The sequence below is a fragment of the Rhinopithecus roxellana genome, chromosome 11 (genome assembly GCF_007565055.1).
Source record: "Rhinopithecus roxellana isolate Shanxi Qingling chromosome 11, ASM756505v1, whole genome shotgun sequence".
NCBI lineage: Eukaryota > Metazoa > Chordata > Mammalia > Primates > Cercopithecidae > Rhinopithecus > Rhinopithecus roxellana.
In genome coordinates this window covers 64,633,526-64,655,831 of record NC_044559.1, presented here as the reverse complement: position 1 = coordinate 64,655,831, position 22,306 = coordinate 64,633,526, and the positions used below count along the sequence as shown (strand labels likewise).

At 39.5% G+C, this 22,306-nt stretch overlaps 1 protein-coding gene across 3 annotated transcripts in view; it reads left to right on the top strand.

Annotated features, from left to right (window-relative positions):
• Positions 1 to 22,306, top strand: part of PCGF5 (polycomb group ring finger 5) — a 123,085-nt gene that overhangs the window by 49,184 nt on the left and 51,595 nt on the right. For 2 of the 3 annotated variants that reach the window (XM_010363520.2, XM_010363518.2), the window contains exons 1-2: positions 10,480 to 10,742; positions 12,563 to 12,857. In XM_010363520.2, the coding sequence (XP_010361822.1) occupies positions 12,746 to 12,857 (112 nt within the window). In that variant the 5' untranslated portion in view covers positions 10,480 to 10,742; positions 12,563 to 12,745. Of the gene's footprint in view, positions 1 to 10,479; positions 10,743 to 12,562; positions 12,858 to 22,306 lie in introns of those variants that run through there. The other variant, XM_030940533.1, reaches the window with a different exon arrangement.

Genomic DNA, 22,306 nt, shown 5'->3' with positions numbered 1-22,306 from the left:
GCCCCACTGCTCTCCCTTAACGCTTCCTTCTTCCTAGAGGGCTGGGACCCCACCTGTCTGCTGGGAGACTTGGATGCCCTTCCCCTTATTGCGCACAGTCCACCTGCTGCTTGAGATCCTTCTTCTGCCAGAGAGTGCTACAGCTCTTGTGCTTCCTGGTCACAGCACACACTTGTGTTCATTGAACGATGTGGAGTTAGTATGAATTTTATTCTCCGTCTCTCAATTATGTATATGTTACAGAAGATTGTTTAACATAGCCACACTATGAAAACATTACTTCTAAATGCTAACCTGCAAATCTAGTAAGATACACAAGTAGGTACCTTTTCAGTCATCTTTGTTAGAGGATGCCACCTGAAGATCTCTAATGTTAAACTGGATAATTGGCTTAGCTTGGTAAGAGATCATTGGCCCACAGAGGTTCAGTGGTTGCTATAGAAGCACAGGGCCAGCAGAACCTGTGGTCTGTGGAGGCCACTAGCACAGTATTCAGGCGCTTTGTCATGGCTGGGTGCCAACACCTGGTGGAAAGCAGAAAGGCTGTTTCAGTGCCTCTAGTGCTAGACACCTGGTGCCAATTAGACCACACCTGCTTTCTGCTGTTTGGTCTCTCCCTTTCTCTCTCCTGTGAGCCACATTTAAAAATAATCACTGAAAATCAGAAATGTTTCCAGTTTTAACCCAAAACTCTGTTTGTAATGTCTCAAAAATGTGTATGTATTGTGGAGATAGTAAGTAGGAGAGCAAGTTTCACCTATTCTCTCATTTAAATGTAGAAGAATATCTTATGTTTTCTGACACAAAAAAATTCTCAGGTGAACTGCTTCACACAAAAACCCAGAAGGACTGTAGTAGCATCCTTCACAGTGCCTAAAGCAGTGTTTACCATGCATTAGGTACCAGAAGGTATTTGTTAAATAAGTGGTCCAAAGCAAAAAAGAATGGTAATGGAGTGCATTTTATTTTTATTTCCCATCTTATCAGCTTTTTGAAAGCATTATTTTGATTACAGCAAACTTAAATTCCTCATTAGATTTCCAATACTGTGTTTGAACATTGCTCAAATGTCAGTCCCTGGCTGTTTATGCACATATGTATAATACTGACTTGGCTCTATCCAGACACAGAAATGCATACTTAGTTGATGTGATTAGCTGGGGGAATTAGTTGTTAAGTTAAAGAATATTCTGGAAAGTTAGGTGGTGCCTTTAATGTCTGAAAGTCTTGAAGTGATTTCTTAGAGTGTTACTCCCAGACAGTGTACTGTGTTACTCTTACTGTATTGCTATAGAGGTTGTTGTAAATTCAGCCAGCATTTGTTGAGCTCCTGCCAGGTTCCCAGACCTTTGCAGGGGCCATACTTGTCCCTGCCTTCAGGTCATTTACTATCAGACCTGATCTGCATAAATGTGAAACGTCAGTACTGACACAAAACCAACTTAGGTATCAGGTTCATGGGTCTCTAGCCGTTCTTCTATCTTCATAGGAAGAGATTCCTATGAGGTAGAAAGGCTGGAAGAATGAACAGTTTAAGAAGATGTAGAATTGCAACTGAATGGTGAAGAAGAGGAAGAGGAGGAGGGAGAGCATTCCAGTTAGTAGGGCTCAGTGTAAGCAGAAGCTAGAGGTTGGCATTCACACTGTGTTCGAGGGATAGTGAGAAGCCTGGTCTAGTTGTTGAAGTAGAGGTTTTATCTTGGAAAGAGTGGAGACAAGGTTATAGAGCTTATCTGGAACCAGGCCCCAGAGGTGTTGCAGTGCTGCAGAGCAAAGTGGTCTGGAAGGTGGTTGAGCAGCACTAGAATGGTTCAGGAGCTGCACCACCAGGTTCCGCTCTTGCCTCCATTGTCAGGAGCAGTGTGATACTGGTTGTTGCACACACTCTCTGTGCCATGGTTTCCTCATTTACAAGATGAGGACAATGATTTCATTTATCTTACAGGGTTGCTGTAAATAATAAATGAAACAATAATGATATAAAATGCTTAGCAAAGTACTCTGTACTTGGAAGAGCCCATTCCATTGTTAGTTATTAGGCAAGGGAGAGAAATAAAGCTGATACTCAGAATAGGTTAATTGAAGCTTGAGAAAACTTTATATAGAGTTGCTTTTTGCCTTCAGGCAGTTGAAAATGGGATGTTAGAGGTGTCACCATAATTTCCAGACTGTTCAAGAAGGCGTGGGAAGATACATGAAGTGATGTATTGCATGAGGCCATTCTGTTTTCACTACATCCCCATTTCACAGATTTGATGAACATGCTTAAAAGTCATTGAGAAATAATTAGATCAGAGTAATTTGGAGTGTCCCTTAATAGTCACATAACTCTTATTCTGGTCAGTTAGAGGAAACAACTTATTTGACCAGAAGCAGCTGGAAGTTTGGTTTGCTTTTTTTTCCTGATTAATATTTTATATTGTATACTCAGAGGTTACTGTACTGACAGGAATGAGATAGAGAATTGAATCTGAATAAATCAAACTGGAAAATAACTATGAATATCCCTAGAAGAATTGTAGAACTTAACTTCTATAACGCATGCCTGCTAATTCTGTTTATTGTGTTCACACTTAGGGTAGGTAAGAAAATGGTAGGCAGCTCTCTATAAAAACAAGAGTTCTGTTTTAATACCCTTCCTTAAAGTTTTTCTTAAATCTTAAGATTTTTTTCTTAGCTGGAAGTAAGTTTAATTCATCTAGTGGGGCGTTTGGATTTTTATTAAGCTTGATGTCTTCTCTCTTTGTAAAGATCTGAATAAGTTGTACTTCAGACTCATCTTCATGGTAGAAACTATGAAAAATTATACGGCATGTGTGCTATACTATATGAAGAAATAGCATCTTCAAAGGATAATATTACAAACACTCACATTTTAATCACAATAAGTTATAGTTCCTAAGTGCTGCTCGTCTATATCTTAATTCTGAATATTATAGATGCTTCCATATCTGGTATGGAGAGTGTTCTTATGCGCAATTTAAGTGTTTTCAAGGGTCAAAGTTTGTAAATGCTAATAGTTTCTTGTGTGGCACTCCAAATAAAATGCCATGCATTTACTGGCATGAATAGTTATTAATTAGTATTAATGCTATTTGTGTTTTAGAAAATGTAAGAGAGATGAATCAAAAGTATGACTAGTATTTGAAGGAACACGTCTGTTTCTTAGTCTGTGCAGTCCTTAAAATATACTCTATATATGTGTGGTTATATATGTACGTATTTGTATACACGTATGCATAAATGTATAAGTAATCTCTATTTGCCTACATGTAGCACAAATTAGTTCTGTGTCAGATATTATGTCTCTGTACTTTGTTCATTAACTTCATTATTTTATTTTATTAAAAAAATTTTTTTTGAGATGAAGTTTTGCTCTCGTTGCCCAGGCTGGAGTGTAATGGCACGATCTCAGCTTGCCGCAACTTCCGCCTCCCAGGTTCAAGCAATTCTCCTGCCTCAGCCTCCCGAGTAGCTGGGATTATAGGCATGCACCACCACACCTGGCCTTTTTTTTTTTTTTTTTTTTTTTTTTGTATTTTTAGTAGAGATGGGATTTCTCCATGTTGGTCAGGCTGGTCTTGAACTCCTGACCTCGGATGACCCCCCCACCTTGGCCTCCCAAAGTGCTGGGATTACAGGTGTGAGCCACCATGCCCAGCCACTTCATTATTTTAATGTGCCACGTTAAGTGTTGTGTACTACCTGTTAAACATTAAACAGATTTATTCTAAATGCCTGCTATGGGTTGAATTGAGTCTCTCAAAAAGAACTGGTGAAGTCATAGCCTCTGCTGCCTGTGAATATGAACTTATTTGGTAAAGTCATATTCTTTGAAGGTATAATCAATTTGGGCTCTTAATTCAATAAGACTCGTGTCCTTATAAGAAGAGGAAAAGGCCAGGCCTGGTGGCTCATGCCTGTAATCCCAGCCCTTTGGGAGGCCAAGGTGGGTGTATTGCTTGAGCCCAGAAGTTCGAGACCAGCCTGGGAAACATGGTGAAGTCCTGTCACTACAAAAAATACAAAAATTATCTGAGCATGGTGGTGTGTACCTTTGGTCCCAGCTACTCTGGAGGTTGAGGTGGGAGGATCACTTCAGCCTGAGAGGTCGAGGCTGCAATGAGGCGTGATTGCACCACTGCATTCTGGCCTGGGAGACAGAGACTTTGTCTTAAAAAATATATGTTAAAAAAAATAAAAAGGAGAGAGATACAGACAAGGAGAACATCATGTAAAGATAGATGCACAGAGAGAAGATGGCCATGGGACTGCTGGAGTAACAGCACAATTGCATGTTGTAGGTGAGGGGAAATTTCCTCCAAGGAGGTCGCTACCAGAAGAAGGGACTATACTTAGCTATCTCTGGGTTAGAGAATTTAAGGGAACTGATCAAATTCAAAATCATGGCTATGAGAAATAGGAGAGAATTTGTCCAGGCATATACAGGAGTAATTATAAGAACAAAGCAAAACAAAATGCAGCATTAATAACCCAGTTGACTGGGATAGCATATTTTTAGTAGTACTGATTTGCAGACAAGCACACTGATAGAGGAGCAGGACAAACAGATGAATAAACAAAAGGCTAAAGAACTGCAGATAAAATATAACCAAAACAGGGAGAAAGTTAATGATGATTGCACTGGGTCTGAGGAAGACAAGGAAGGAAATGGATCCAGAGAAAGGTTGATTAAACTAAATTGAAAGGAAGGAGCAGAGAATCCCTAAATGGGGATATAAGCCAGAATATAGTTATTTTAAAATCAATTTATGCTTATAAGTTCAGGCTCTAATTACAGAAAGTCTTCCCTTTTCTAGTAGAAATGAGTGTTCTACTTAAAATTTCAGACTTCACTTGTAAAAAGGATTAAAGAGTCAATAGTTATGGAAATATTGTAAAGGAAATGGTGATCTATGAATTTATAATCATGAAGTTCTAATTAACTTCCTCATCAGTACTTGTAATAAGCATCACCCTCCTAATATTTTTGGGAAGTGAAATATCATTGTAAGTTGTTCAAATCAGGAACAACAGTTCTTGACAGAACTTGCTTTTTAAAAGCATAAATGAATACATGTAATTACTTCTCTTCCTTGGATTTTTCTGCAGTTTTCTTAATTTAATAAATTAAAATGGTGATATTGAAATGATCTGGTATCAAAGCCTCCTCTTTTATAATTCAGTAATATAGTTAGTGAACAGACCTCGGCCTTGATGACTTGTGTGAAAAGCACTTTGAAACTCCCTGTTCACAGATTATTCTTAATATGCATATAATAATCATTCAAAAAGCTAGAAAGGGAGAATACCTGTCAGCAGCTTAAATTCCCTTGTTTAACGTCATAGAAATAAAGACATACCTCCTTCTCCTTAGGAAGTTGTCAGGTCTGATCTAGTTCCCATAGCTGCAATATTCTTATTTTCAAATGTGCCCTCTTTTGCTGAGTTTGCTGTCTTTGAAAAGAGATGGGATGGGGAAGTCTCACCACCCAGCCCTTCAGGGCCTCTTTTCAGACCACAATCCAAGCTGCTGATGCTGGCCATGGTGAGGCTGGAGTTGACAGCTAACACACTTTTTTTCCTGGCCTTCTTATTTACCAACCATATGCCATTACCATTCATTTGTAACTGGCAGAGAAGGCATGTGGGACTAATTTCTTGTCTACCCATAGTGCTGCTGCTTTCAACTGGAGTTTTTGTCACTTGATCATGTTCCATTTAACACTTTATTAATAAATTTTGATATATTGTGCCATAATTGTTTCTTGTGGATAAGTCTCTACTCCCTGGTGTGATTTTAATTAATAACCCAAGAAGGCAGGGATTATGTCTTTACACATCCTTTGTAAAGATCCCTTCAAGAAGAAACCCAAGAAAGAACACATAGGATCAGTTCTTAGAATGTGTGCAATTATTCAGTTTTTCAATAAATATTTATTTGAACACTTGCTTTCTGCCATCCACTCTGCTAGGGATATGCATAGCCAAGCAATGGATCCACTGGGCTTACACTCTAGTGGGAGATACAGATGAGTAAATCAGATAATCTAAGAGTGGGGTATTTGATTTGAGAGGATAAATGTGAGTTGTTTTGTATGAATATGGTCTGTGTGTATAGAGGAGGCTCTTTGGCAGCTTTGAGGTGCCTGGGGAGGTGACCTTTGAAATCAGCTGATACCTGAAAGGATATATAAGGGTTGGTCAGACTTAGCAGAGGTGGGGAAGGGTGAGGGGATAAAGACAGGGTGTTCATTTGGAAGAAGACCTGTCTAGCTAACTAGAGAGTAAAGGGGTACATTATGGCTGGAGCACAGAGTTCAAGTAGGGGTGGGGAGGCTGTAGAAGTGAAAGGGATCTGAAATGGCCTTATTAAGTGTTTGGGCATTATTCTAGAAATGAGGTTTTTTAAAGCCAGAGAACAGCATGATCAAATTTATATAGTTAGAAAGAGTCTTCTGGCCGTTCTGTGGAAGATGCTTTGGCGGAAAAGAGCTATAGGAAGACTACTTAGGAGTTCATTGAGTTATAGAGAGTAGAGATGATAGTGATCTGAACTGGGTGGCTAAATGGAGGGATTTAAGAGACATTTAGCACGGGATGTCCTTGAAAATTATTGGATTGTGGGAGAGGGGTGCAGTAAGAGAAAGACATGGTCAAGGGTGATTGAAAGTTTTCTTCAATTCTCTATTCCCCCTGCCATTCCTCCATCGTTGATTTTAGGCAACCATAGATTTATAGTTATAATATTCATGGTCATAAAATAAATATATGTGGGCCTTATAGGACATTTATGTTCAATTGTAATATTTTCTCTAATCTCTATAGGAAGACCTTTATATTATGGAGAGTAGTTTACATGTTAAAGGCTCTCTGTGTTAAAATATTAAACAGTATTCTTACGTACATAATTTGTAATAATGAAAATTTCACTTTTTTTTTGTTTTTGAGACAGAGTCTCTCGCTCTGTCGCCCAGGCTAGAGTGCAGTGGCGTCATCTTGGCTCACTGCAAGTTCCTGCCTCCTGGGTTCCCGCCATTCTCCTGCCTCAGCCTCCTGAGTAGCTGGGACTACAGGCACCCACCACCACGCCCGGCTAATTTTTTGTATTTTTTGTAGAGACAGGGTTTCACTGTGTTAGGCAGGATGGTCTTGATCTCCTGACCTTGTGATCCATCTGCCTCAGCCTCCCAAAGTGCTGGGATTACAGGCATGAGCCACCACGCCCGGCTGAAAAATTCATCTTATTTAATATTTCAGGGAAATGTAAATATATAACCACATTTTTCAACCACATTATGTCATTAAAATTCAGTTAATTAATGATGTATTTATTAGGCAGGAAAGGAATGTGAACTTTTAGTATAGAACTACCTACCCATCCATTGCCCAGCCATAAATGAAATAAAAATCTAGACATAACATATAAAGTAATGAAAACATTTGTTAGATATACAGATAGCTCCAAGTAGTTCTAGGAGTTATTAAGAGCCATTTGTGGTTCTCTGAAAGAGTCTGGGCCAATACTCAAATGCAACAGTTACCACTTTGGGATTATGCTTCTTTGATAGGGAATCACCAGTGGCCACTTCACTCCTAAGTGCCATCTAGACAGTTATTTCCCTCCCTCTCCTCATCCATTCTTCCCTTTCTTTCTTCCTTTTTTAACAACAACAAAAAATTTAATCTGTGGTTTTTTTGTTTTGTTTTTAGATGTATTCTCGCTCTTGTCCCCCAGACTGGAATGCAATGGCACGATCTCAGCTCACTGCAACCTCCACATCCCGGGTTCTAGCGATTCTCCTGCCTCAGCCTCCCTAGTAGCTGAGATTACAGCCACCTGCCACCAAGCCCGGCTAATTTTGATATTTTTAGTAGAGACGAGGTTTCACCATGTTGGCCAGGCTGGTCTTGAACTCCTGACCGCAGTCGATCTGCCCGCCTTGGCCTCCCAAAGTGCTGGTGTTACAGGCATGAGCCACCGTGCCCGGCCCTAATCTGTTTCTTTCCAGACCTCCCTTAAGTTCTTGGACTTGAGAAGTACTCTCAAGAGGTGTTAAAGAAAACTGAACCTGGCACCTTTGTTTTGGTCTTGGCTCTACCAGGATTAGCTCTGTAATTATGAATTTGCCACGTCTCAGGATCTTAGTTTCTACATCTGTAAAATGAGAAAGCTGGAGTACATTATTGATAAGGGGACTCCCAGCTATGATTCCTTTATCCTGCCTTTTTATTTTCCCCCCGGGCCCTATATATCCAGTTGCTTCCAGGCCTTTGTTTACTTGAGGGTCCTCCTGGTACTTGAGATTTGTTATCAGAGCTACCCCCTCATGTTATAGCTTCCATCATTTGTCCTCTGCCCCCACTGGCAGTACCAAGGGACTAGACTAGGATGAGTAACTGGTAAGGAGCCCCAGGGGAAGAGGAGAGGCAGCACAGCAGCTGAAAGTCCCATGTTTTAATACTTACAATCTGCATACACATCACACAGGAAAGTTGCCATGTCACAACATTCCCTCTTACCATTACTTTTGTTATTATTATTATTTTATTATTATTATTTTGAGACGGAGCCTTGTCTGTTGCCCAGGCTGAGTGCAGTGGTGCTGTCTCGGCTCACTGCAACCTCCACCTCCTAGGTTCAAGCGATTCTCCTGCCTCTGCCTCCCGAGTAGCTGGGACTACAGGCACCCGCCACCATGCCCGCCTAATTTTTCTATTTTTAGTAGAGATGGGGTTTCACCATATTGGCCAGTCTGGTCTCAAACTTCTGACTTCATGATCCACCCACCTCGGCCTCTCAAAGTGCTGAAATTACAGGCATGAGCCACCGTGCCAGGCCTGTTTTTTTTTTTTAACCAAATGTTTGAGTTTTTAAACTTGTTTTTATTTTGTGTATGTGTGCATATTTTTAAATTGGGGTGGAAGAGATGGAATGGTTGCTGAAGAGGGCAGAGGCAAAGCCACATAACACTTTACTACAAACTATTACTGCCTCTCCAGATACAAAGCACAGATTGCCTTACAAAGGTTGTAGTTCTCACTCATCCCAAGTCCAATCTGGCAACCCCACCTCCACATTCATCCTCAGGTACTGCTCTATCACATGTTTGTGACCGCTTCCTTCATTGCTAACATATGTCATCCTAAAACCGGCCTTCAAACTCGTTTCCTTCATGAATACTGATTAACTGCACTTGTGATTGGTCACCAATCACATTTAAGCCCCCTGGACTTCATGTTTATTCTTTTCAAATATATTTAAAATAGTTTCAGACACAAAATAGGAAAATAACAAGTCATTTTTATATATTGTGGTATATATACAGTAATATCCTCCGATGCATATTTTAAACACACTAGAAATGGGGTGATTTTTCACACATTGTTCTATTTAGTCTCTGAAATGAAAGATATGAAGGGTAAAGAGTAATTTTACTGCCATGAAGTCATTTGACCTCGCTTGTTTTCTCTTACTCATTGTGATTGCTGTGACTTATGAAGTTGATCCCAGCTTGGACGTTGGCATATATGATTTTGCAAAATGGTTCTTTAAAGGACTATAAGAATGTGATCATTTAAAGCTGTTTCAGAAAATGTATTGCTCCTACTGTGATATTAGAAATGACAATTTTTAAACTTATGTCAAAGTTTGATTATAAAATGGATAGTTTCAAAAGCTGCCTTGGTCTACTGCTTGATGCATTTTAAACTTGAAATGGATCTTTGAACACCTGTATGACTGCTGGACTAGCGGTTGTTTGTTGGTTTGCCACTTAGAGTCATCTATCACTATAGTAAGAAGCTAACGCCTATCAGTTGGAGAAAAAGCAACTACTTTGCATTGACAATCTCCCCATACCCTCTATTATTGTCATTTTCTTAAGCCATCACTGCTCTGGCTTCTAAAATACACGTTTTTGAATGAAGGTTTTTGCAGTGAATGGTCTCTTGTAGGTCTCAAAGTCCACTAGAAAGAGTACTGGGCTTTTGTTTGTTTTGAACCTTGCAAACAGTAATGCTTCTTTACCACTCACCCTCCCCCCACCCTTACCCTCCACAACGTTCCCGTTTGCTTATAGTTGTCAACGACCATGATCTCTGGACGCACGCTACAGTAACAAGTTTGTTAGTGATTTTCAAATAAGGTGCAAATCAAGGGATGGCTTTGTCCCCACTTCGGCGCAGGTGGTACAGACTTGGGGAAGACGCAGCTCAGGAGACAAATTCTCAGGGTGAGTCAGTCTCATCACTGACCGTTGCTTTTAAACCCTCCAGGAAAAATATGCCAGTCATTGTTATGATGAAAACAACCGAAGGGGTGGATGGTGGAATAAGAAGAACCGAGATAATATTTGGCCAGAGCTACGTGTAGCACAGGAGCCAGGGCGGCAGCTGCACCTGCGAGGAGCGCAGGCAGCAGGCGCGGCCTCCGGGCGTGGTGGTGGGCGTGGCCGGGCGGTGGGGGCGTGGCCGGGCGGCGGGGCGGGCGGTGCCGCCGGTTGGAAGTGGGTGGAGTTGCCCTTGGAGGCGGCACCGGACCTGGGCCCCGAGGCCCGCCGCGCCCTATCGGGCCTGAGCCGAGTGGCCCCACAGAGCCGGCGCGCTCCCGCCTGCAGGGGGAGAGCGGACGGGGCGCGGGGACCGGCCAGGCCGCGGCGGGTGCTGTTTCTGTTTCACTTTCCTTCACTCTGAGGCCGGCGCGCTGGCGGGCGAGGAGCAGCGGCGGTGGTGGCCGCTGGGTAGGTACCGGGCAGGCTGAGGAGCGGCAAGGACGCCAGACTCCTCGCCCAAGTTTGCGCCTCAGGCGGGAGCGACACCTCCAGACACCTGCCCTGGCCGGCCCCGCCTGGAGCCGGGAGGGCCCTTCGGGTGCAGGGGGCGACCGGCCGGGGCGGGGGCTTCGGAGCCGTGCCTCGCTTGGCGGGGAGAGCGGCCGGCTGCGGACGCCGGCCCCGGGAAAGGCTGCTCGTTCTCCACGGCCTGAGCAGCGCGCCTCTGGGGCCTGGGCCCGCGCACCTGCCGGGCGGGCGCGGCGGTGCTGGGAAGGCACTGGGCTGTGCCGCTGGGTCCTGCCGGAGAAGGCAGAAAAGTTCCCCTTCACCCCCGCCCCGTCATTGCAAGTTCTTGCTTCCCTTAACTGTCTTGGTCACAGGGCTCTGTGCCTTAGGATCTTAGCACCACCCCAGGTCGGGACCGTGTATTTCCTCTTCCAGAGGACTCTCTTACTTTGGAGCTTCATGGCAAACCTGTGGGAAAGGCAAGGCAGTTAATCCCAACTTACAGAGGAGGAAGCTGAGACCCAGGCACAGGATATGAAACGCTTTGCTGAAGGTCATACAGAGCTAAGGGCCAGAACCCTGATTCCCTGTCTTTTAATTATGCTTGCTTTCTGTTATACCCACGAATGTGATTTCCCAAGAGAATAGGATGATTACACGCATTCCCTGCACATTCGCAGTGGCTATGTGTTGATGGAATGCCTTTTACCTTTCCGGTTGCTTTATACTTACCAATGAGTTAACAGCTAAGATGGGGGGAAGTTCCTGTTTATAGAATGCACTTAGGAAAATCAACACCTTTCATGTTGTGTTTTCTGAGAGGATACATATTTTACAGTTTAAAAAAAAAAACTGAGACAGGAAAGGCAACATTACCCAGGTTATGTATCTACTAAATGTGACCAGTTTCTGTTGAAGAGTTTTTGATCTAATAAAGACTGTAAAGAATGAATGTAACTATAAATCAAAATAAAAGGCAGATGTAACGGGAAAGAAGCATTAAAAACTAGGGGAAGATTGCGCTGAGGATAGCATTGGAGAAGGGCTTGAAGGGTAGGAGGCATGGAGACAGAGGAGAGAAAGGGCGTGTTGGATAGAGTGCGTAGAACCTGCAGAGGAGACGGTGGGAGAGGAGTGATCCCTTCAGGTTGAAGAAAGTTGTTGAAGGGTATATTAAGGTTAACCTGTAGAAGGTCTTATGTGACAGAATGAGAAACGTTTTTCTGTTTGTAAAGAGAAGACGCTGACATTCGTTGATAAGAAGACCCAAGTGTCACAGAATAAAATGTGTCTGGTAACAGAATATAAGATGGACTGCAGGTGGAAAGGTGATATACAAGTGGAGCAACTTGTATCAACTTGATTTGACTCGTAACTGGATGTAGGGTTCAAAATGGAAGTGGGGACCATTTTGAAAGGGAGGATAATGACTTCACTTTTTAATCTTCTAACTTGTATTGGCAGGGACTCCTAATAGAGCAGTCAAGCAGATAGTTAAAATGCATTAGCGAAGAGGTAAAGATACCAAACTGTAGTTAATAGCTTGGGGTGTCATTAATATAGAGGTGATAGTTGAGGTTCCAGAACTGGATGAATTTGTCATTATTCTGAATTAAATTATAGCAAATTTGCAAGTTAATGATACAATGAAGATTATGTTCTATTCACCTAGTCACCTAATTGGGAACATGTAACACTTGCTGTTAATAGAATGACATTAATACATTATGAGGAGTTTGACGCCTTTTTCTCTCATCTTTTTGAAATGATTTTGGAAACAGACATGGGAAAGCAGAACCACCAAAAGGAGTGATGATCAGCGATCTCCTGATAAATCTGGATGCTAATTCTCATGCCTCAGGACATCCTACTGGGAACGACATACCAGCTCCTGGGATCAGACTTTCATCTACTTAGGACCCCTCTTTGCCCGAACTAATAAAGCCAGACTTCACTAGCCACGAATGGCTACCCAAAGGAAACACTTGGTGAAAGATTTTAATCCTTACATTACCTGCTATATCTGTAAAGGGTATCTGATCAAGCCAACAACAGTGACGGAATGCCTCCATACATGTAAGTTTTCGTTTAGGTTATTATATGCGTCAAAGTTTATATGTACATTTGTTCCTTTAAAATTGCCATGTTTTGTTTTTATCTATGTTGTAACTTTTAAGAAATGAGTATTCTAAGAATTATTTTAACTTTGAGTTAATTTTCAGAATAGTTGTCATCGGGATGCCAGTGGCATGAAATTTTGCTTTTGTTATTTGAATCTCAGTAGTTGACTTTTATCACATTGTAAAATATTCTAAAAATCATAAGCATATTATCAGTTATGGTTTTTTTAGGTGAACTATTTCAGGTTTTTTATTTAAAAAAATTATACTCAAGGATTTAATCTCAGAGATTCTTTTAGGATATGCAGACTCTAATTCGCTGGTTCTCCAAGTGTGATTCCTAGACTAGCAGCACTAGCGTCATCACAAGTTCTAGGAACTTGTTAGAAATGCAGATTATCAGGCCCTACCCTAGACTTAATGAACCAGAGACTCTGAGAGTGGGCCCAGCAATCTGTTTTAACAAGCCCTCCAGGTGATTCTGAAGCATGCTTAAGTTTGAGAATCACTGTTCTAGTAGTGTCTTACCTGTGGAGCTCCTAGCAGATTTCATTCTCACTTGTCCCATTGGAAGAGGAAGAGACATTTTTTACTGCCACTTATGCCAAGATTACACATACTCTATGTGTTTCTGCCAGCATGATTTCATTTTTTATTTCAGTGAAAGTAATTCCAGTAAGTTCTAGTTTAATGCCTAGTATGTGCACCAAAATAGAGATATACTTGATTTCATCTTAGCTTTACAATGACCTGGGAGCAGTTTGGAGTAGATGTAGGGGGAGAGAGAAGGTATAGAGATTATCTTCATTTTATAGATGTGGAAACTAACAGTTAAGTAACTTGTCTAGTCTCATAGCTAATGAGTGGTGGACTTATATTCAACTCCAGAACCCATGTTCTTTAATATACCATGGTACCTTTTTTTTTTTTTTTTTTTGGTAAGCCTTTTTTTCAGCTGTTTTTGCTCTGCTGAACTGACATAATGTTATACCAGTAGTTTTAAATGGATGCTAGATGGAATAATCTGGAAATGGTTGAAATGGCAACTTTTATGTTATATTTATTTTACCACAATAAAAAATAGAATCATCTGGGAAGCTATTTAAGCATACACATGCTCAGGACCCTGCCTGGGGAGATAAAGTGGGTCTTGTGGTAAGGTCTGGGCATGTATATTTTGGAAAAGCTCCCCAAGTGATGCTGATGTATACTCCTTTGGGGGTGTTACTGGCACATCTTATTCAATTAGCAGTTAACTATGAACTATCTTGTATTACTAGTTTGCTGTTGCCCTGTATTGTTATTTAACTTGAATAATTAATAATTAACTACCATTGAACAGACATTTATTGAGTACTTTCTGTGTGTCAGGCACTGTGCTGGGGTACAGAGGATACAGAAGGGCACAAGATAGTAAAAAAGTCTCTGCTCAAGAAGTATAATTCTAATAGGAAAACTAATTTTAAAAAATGCCATGTTAGTGATAAGTAGTATGAAAAGGAACAAAGCCCGATTGTAGATAGGAGACATGGAGTTATTTTATAGTGGGTCAGTCTCTTTGATATGATGACATTTGAACAGAAACCTGAAGGGAATGAAGGGCTCTGTGGATATATGGGAAGAGCAGTCTGTGTAAAGGGAAAATCAAGTACAGAGGCCTTGAGATGGAAATACACTTGGCCAGGTCAAGGAACAGCAAATCAGTTAGAAGCCTATTACTGTAGGAAAGCTAAAAGATTATAGGGCCTTCAACCAAGGCTATAAGATATGAAATGGAGGTGGAGAATGGTGGTTGTGTTGTGGACATATTTTGAAGGAAGAAACAATTGGCTACCCTAGAGTGGGGACTTTATCTTCTACTTCCCTGTTTCCCATTGCACCAAGCGTGGAACCTGGACCCAGTCCACAGTGTGTTTTGTTTTGCTTCTTTGAACATTTGTTCATTGTTTTTAATTTTTGGATTCATCCAGCAAAAACTGCCAACTCTGGATGATGAAAAGAAAGCAAAAACTCTCCCATTTCTATCTATATACTACAAATTTTATATATGTCCTTTGGAAGAAAATTTTCTTTGGGTCATAGTGAAATCCCAATTTAACTGTAACTTTTTTTTAAAAAAAGGAAAACAAAAGATTATAGAAGTATAAACAATTAGCTTATAAGAAAGGTGTATGTGTATATATATATATTCTCCCATCCAAGGACTAACCAGGCCCGACCCTGCTTAGCTTCCGAGATCAGACGATATATATATATTCTCAACAGCAATTTAAAGCCTAAAGGGGTAAATTAAATGACAGTTTAACTGCACATGTTGTCCTGGCCTGAAAGATCCCTTGGTAGCCATCAAGCCCCTTTACTGAGAGAGAATGAACATTGTAGAAATGTGATTTAAATACAATGGTAAGTCCCAAATGTGGCCTTTATCATCAACAGAGAACACAAAAAGTAGAGTAAATGATGGAGTCAGGTACTCCATTGCGTCTCTGAGGAGATCTGAGGATTCCGGTAGCACTAATCTTTATATACTGTCAGGTCCTTTGATTTCTATGTTGTTTGTATTTATATTGAAGCTTATAGGCGAAAACTATCCCACTTGCAAGGTATCCCTTATTAGAAATATTTATATACAAACAAATACAAATCTATATTTATACAAATATATCCCACTTGCAAGTGGGATAGTTTTTGCCTATAAGCCTCAATATAAATACAAACAAATATTGATAACATAAATTGTACTGCAAAGCAGTATTCCTCAGCCTTTGGTTGGGTCTTTGATATGTGGTGATATCCTGGGTTTCAACTTTTCTACAAGGTTTTCTCATATATAATGTAGGATAGATACAGTTGTTCTGTGATTTGGGATGGGTATAAAATTAAATAACCAAATGGGAAAGGCAGAAAGTGAGAAATGTTAAGTGACATTGTAGTACTGTATAATATTTTACATCTTGACTTAGGCATATACAAAGAGTATCTTACTTATCTTATACAAAGTCTACAATATTATGATGCTATAAAGAATGAGTTAAGAATGAGTAAATGCTAGTTTTTATGGAGACTCATAAGAAAATATAAGGTGTTCTTACTATTCAAGTGTGAAATACGTAAATGAAGCTTTATTATTGGTGTGCAAAACCAGACATAGAACCTGCTCTTCTGGACTCTCTGGTCAAGTGAAGAAAGAGTAATCAAGTTAAGAAATGTAAAAACAAACAAACAAAACAAACAAACAAACAAAAGATGCTGTTAAGTGCAATGAGGAATGACAGAGGGTGATATAATAGCAGATGTGTATCAGGATACTGGAGCAGAATGATATGCAGAAGAAACTCGTGTTTTGTGAAATTCCTAAAGCTACAGATCATATGCCATCTCAGACAGATAGTAACCCTTGAGTAGTGGTGCAGAGGACTACATATGGGCTGGAGGCAGGAGCTACTAATAATCCCTCTGCTTTGGTAGGGGTAAATGAAGTTACTTCAATCTTCTTTCAGATGACTATGCAAGTGCATTTCAACTCTCTTCTCCATCTCAAACCAGATAGGTTGGTGCTTCCCCATTCTCTCAGAGAGAAATTCTGGAGCCAGCACTGCTGGGCTGCCCAGTAGATGTAGGTAGATGTAGAAAGAAGGGCCCGAAAAGTGAGCTCGTCAAAAGGAAATAGGAGGTAGAGATGGTGGGGCAGCCAGGAGATGCAAAAAATCACGTCATCATATCACATGATCACATTTGATCACATGATCAAATCAGCATCATAAAAACCACATCTTTAGACTCTTTTCACCTACTAATACTTCTTCCCTTCAGTAGGCCAGGGACATTTGATAAATAGATAAAATTTTTAAATGAGTTAAAATTTTCAAACACAAATGAGTTTTAGCTTTAAATGATCACTTAATACTAGATGAACTAAATCCACATTAACCATGGTTTACATGGCTGTGAGATAATTTTAATAGCCTAACAAACCAAAGGAAATAAACACATAATTTTTGCACAAATAATTATTTCATTATTTAAGTAATTACATATCAGCACTTTGCTAGCCACTGGGGGTACAGTGGTAAATAAGATAAATGTGAAATGTGTACACTATTGAGCAAACTTATACGCCAAGAAGAAATTTCTAACACATGTATTTAGATGTATTTTTTTTTCCTGTGTAAACTCATGTATTCTGAGACTTCAGCTACCTATGCTGAGGACTCTCAAATCTTTATTTTTGGCTTACACTTTTCTTCTCAGCTGCAGAATCCTACTGGATGTCCACTTGGATGTCCTGAAGCCACCTGAAACTCAGCATATCTACGAATGATCAAATGGGATGCCAGCACTCAGTCATCCAAGCAAGAAATATGCTACGTGCTTGACTCTACCCTCACAAAACTGGGCAAAATCCTGCTGGTCTCTCTCTTTAATAGTTCTCAAATCTGTCCCTTTAGTTTCATCCCTCTGTTACTGTTCTCATTCATGTTCTTATTACATCTCACCAAAGCCACTGCAGCACATTCTTAACTGTGTCCAAGTGGTAATAATTAAAAACAGCTTACTGTCTTTATCATTATCACTCTTAACCTACCCTAAAATTTCCTAAAGGTATCCTGTTGACCTCAGGATACATTAAAGCTACTTAGTGGTGACTGGTTTCTGCCTACCACTTCCTCCCCTACCACCTAACACTCACACATACAAATACTTGGTTCAACTGTTTGCTCTCCTTGAAATGAATGCCTCCTCTGTGCCCAGCTAGCAGTTACCCATCCTTTAAAACTCATCCCCTTTAAGACATGCCATACCACGTGCAGATTTGGGTTAAGTGTCTCAATAAAATCTTAAATGAATAAATGCATGGCTAATAAGTTATTTTATTGTGTATTTTTCCTTTCAAAGATTCAAATGCAGTGATAGGTAACTTGAAACGCATATAGGCAATGTTGGTTTGGAATTACAAATTTAGAAAAACTGTCTCCTAGGATCTGCATAGGAATCTTTGGGGTCTTAGGGAGAGGGAGAGACTCTGGACTGGGATTAGAAATTGATGGCCCTAGATTAAGGGATGTTCTGTCTCTTTCACCAGGTGACCCTGGTGAAAAGAGAAACTTCAAAGCTGCTTAGAGTGTATCTGCTGGGTGTGGTATAGGTTGTTGATTTAAAATGAAAGACTTTTTACTTAAACTAAGGACAAAGAAGCTTTGTTCCAGCAGCTCAAATGTGACCAATACAGTGTATTGGTTCTTAACCCTTTTGTGGTCAGAGGCCCCTATAAGAATCTAGTGATTCTTTCCTCAGAAAAAAAAAGGATGTTTATAGACAGAATTCTGTGGTACAGAAAAGGAAAGCTTTCTTTCCTCTTTCTGCTCTTCAGAGATTATGGCAGTAATCCCTAACCTAAGAATAAATTCTTTGCAAAAACACATTGTTATACTTATTTTTTAACTTCTACAAAGAAAGATTAATTGATAATATAGTTGATGTGATAAAAGACTCAGCGATTTTATGTGGTAATATGTAAGAAGGAATAACTTAACCATAAGATGACAGAATTTAAGTACTACCAACCATTTATTGTTTTTGAACAAATATAAATATACAAGTACTTAAGGTACAGAGAACTCATGATGCTCTGATATTCAATATTTAAAAATCTTGCACTACATACACATGCTACTCAAAGTGAAATCTCTGAATTAGCTGCATCCACCATCAGCAACATCACCTGGGAACTTATTAGATAGAAGCACAAATTTTTGGGCTTCACTGTAGACTTACTGAATCAGAATCTCTGGAGAGAAGGGCAGAAATCTTTAGTTACGAGCCCTGCAGGTGATTCTCTGGTACACTAAAGTTTAAGAAGCACTGCTCTGGACCAGACATCCTTTAAAGTAGGCAGTTTGTACTTTTAATCATAGAGTTGTTAAAATAAATGCTAATAAAGGAATGAAATATTAGCTATTGTTTTATTGAATGTTTGTTATATGGGGCATCATGAGCTTTACATTCATTGTTTTATTTTACCCAACCAAGAACCCTTCTAGTTAGGTGGTATTATTTAAGCATCAACAAATATTCATTAACTTTTACATGTGCCGGTCATTATTCTAGCCACTGCAACACAGCAGTAAATAGAACAGGCATAGTCTGTGCCCTCCTAGAACTTAACGTTCTAATAGGACAGACAGATAATAAGCAAGTAAAGTGGAATTTCAGGTGCTATGCATGACAAATGCTATGAGTTAAAAACAGAAAGGTCTTTCTTGGGAGTGGCCATCTAAGCAAGAACTAAAATAATAGGATCAATCTATGAAAAGGTTTAAGGTTAAGAGTATTTCAGATTCTTATTCCGGAGGTAAGACTGAGAAAGGTTAAGTAACAGCCAGTAAGTGCTAAAGTTGAGTTCTGAATCCTGGATATGTGACTCAGGTACATCTAACATCATATATGTTATGACATTTTCCTAATTTTATTTTTCTTCTTTCTGCTTAGCTTTATTTTCTAAAATTTTTTTAAGCAACATGTTAATTTAAAATTCTAGTTAATGTTTATAAAATAAACCTCTTCTGTGTTTTCCTGACTATGTAACTGTTATATACCCAATACTGATCTGCATTTATTCTGAATGAATAGCCATTTTAATGAAAAAAAGATATAAATTGAATTTCCAATAATGTATTCTTAATAAGAATAAAAAACGTATTTTGGAATAAAAAAGGCCAAAATAGAAATTATATTTATACTCTCAGTAGGTGCCAATATAATATTTTAAGATATACTAGAAATGATGTCATTGGTGTACTGATGTTACATATTTCAAACAGTATTTTGGCAGAAACTAGTCATTCATTCATGAAAGTGATTATAGTGTTCATTTTGATGACTTTTTAAAAATAATAATTATAGGTCTTAATCTCGGTGTCATCTATTATTAGTAATAATGTTAAAGAAGAATTATGTGTATAGTTCTTTTAGCTTTTGAAACTATGAATTAGATAGCAGGGAATGTTTAAATAGTCGAGCAAAGCGTCACAGTGGACGCTACAGCACAAAACCAAAGGATAACAGAAGTAAAAAAGTAAAATCTTCTATATTGACTTATGAGAATATATCTTGGTCAGAATGAGTTGGGACTGATATCAGTGTTGGGTTGAGAAAAAGTATGTAACCTAAAATGCAAATATTCATGGTTAGAAATCATCAGTATACAGGTATGTTTAAGAGTCTAGCACAAGGGTTCAATATAAGCATTATAAACAATTAGTCTAACTTCGTAAAAAAGACAAAAGATAATTTTCATTTGGATATTCTGAAGACTTCACAACTACTGATGTTTTATATGTACTGGTTTTTACCAGTATTATATCAAAAATGTTAAAGCCAGTGAGCAAAGCTATATTTTCTCAGAATATACATGTATTCATATATATATATGAATATATAATGTCAGAACCACTGACACTCAATTAATAGAAAATGATCAATGTTATGTTTTAGTTTATATTGAACTTATTTATTTATTTATTTAGAGACAAGGTCTCACTCTGTTGCCCAGGCTGGAGTGCAGTGGCAAAATCTCGGCTCACTGTAACCTCCCTACCCCGCTTCCATCCCCCACAGGCTCAAGTGATCTTCCTACCTCAGCTTTCTGAGTAGCTGTGTTACAGGTGTGCACCACCATGCCCAGCTATTTTTTTTGTATTTTTTTTTTGTAGAGACAGGATTTGAACATGTTGCCCAGGCTGGTCTTGAGCTCCTGGGCTCAAGTAATCAATCTGCCTCAACCTCCCAAAGTGCTAGGATTATAGGTGTCAGCCACCGTGCCCAGCCTTTTTATTTTAGAGATGGGATCTCACCATGTTGCCCAGGCTGGTCTTGAACTCCTGGACTCAAGCAATCCTCCCACCTCAGCCTCCCATAGTGTTGTAATTACAGGCATGAGCCACCAGTGCCTGGCCTAATTTACTTTGTCAAAAAAATTACTAGTAAACTCAGTCTCCTCCCTTGCTTTAGTTGAAAATGTAAGCTGCTTTCTGACTTGACTGCAATAGTAACATGTGTAGGGTCTACAATTTTGGTTCCCTTTAGTGTTCCTAACCATTGTGTTCTCATTTATATTATAAATCATTACTAAGCATTTTGTCTTCCAGATACAATTCTAGGCACTTGAGACTCATCAAGCAACCTTGTAGGCAATAAACAAATCATAGTGTGTATTATATTAGGTGATAAATACTGTAGAAAAGGGGAAAGTCAAGCTGAGTAAAGGAAATTGGCCAGTGAGGTGTTATAATTTCAAGTAAACTTGTGTTCAGGGTAGGCCTCATTAAGAGAGTGACTTTTGAACAAAGACCAGGTAAAGGAGTTAGCCAGATATGTGAGGGGAGAGGTGTTTCTGGTAGAGGGAATAGCAAGATTAAAGACTCTAAAGCAGGAGTGTGACTGACTTGTTGAGAAATGACCTGAGTCCCATATGGCTGGACAGCAGTGAGTGAAGGAGTATTAGAGGTGATGGGGATGGGCATGGCCACAGGCACATGATGCAGTTCTTGTAGAGCCATCTTAAGGATTTTGCTTTTACTCTGAGAGAAATGAAGATCCATTTCAGGCAGGGTTTTGAGTAGAAGAATTATATGATCTGATTTATGTTTAAAAGAATCACTCAGACTACTGTGTTGAAAGCAGACCTGTTAGGAGGCCACTGCAGTAATCCAGGCAGGAGATGGTAATGGCTTGCATCAAGGTGGTGGTAAAAAGTGATCAGAATCTTAATAGGTTTTGAAGGTAAATTCATATTTGCTAATGAATTGTATGTGGGTCATGAAAAGAAAAAGGAATGTAAGCTATAACATATTAAAATGGAGATGTCCATTTGAGAGTTGGACTTATGACTCCTGGAATGAACAGCATATGGATCATTATTTAAACAATGAAAGTTTGAAGGGAGGACCAAGGACTGAGCCCTGGGGTACCACTGTGTCAACTACCTATCAGGATGAAAAGGAGAAATGAGTGAGATAGGAGGACAATAGGAAGAGTGGGTCCTGGAAGGCAAAGTAAACACATAGTGTTGAAGAGGTGGGATCAACTGTGTTAAGTGGGTTGAGTAAGGTGGGGTTGAGAATAGACCCCTAAATATAGTAATGCATAGGTCATGGTGGTCTTTTCAAGTGCAGTTTCAATGGAGTGGTAGGAGCAAAAGTCTGGATAATGTCAGCAAACGGAAAATTTTTTATTTTCTGGTTTTGAATATTGTACTATGAAGACATAAGTATTTAATCTTAATAAAGTAAAGAAAAAGTGAAAAAGAATGGGAAAAGATGAATTAAAGAGAATAAGTGCCAGTATCTCAAGGAGTTTTACTGCAAAAGAAAGCAAATAAATAGCTAATAAGGGAAGTAGGGTCAA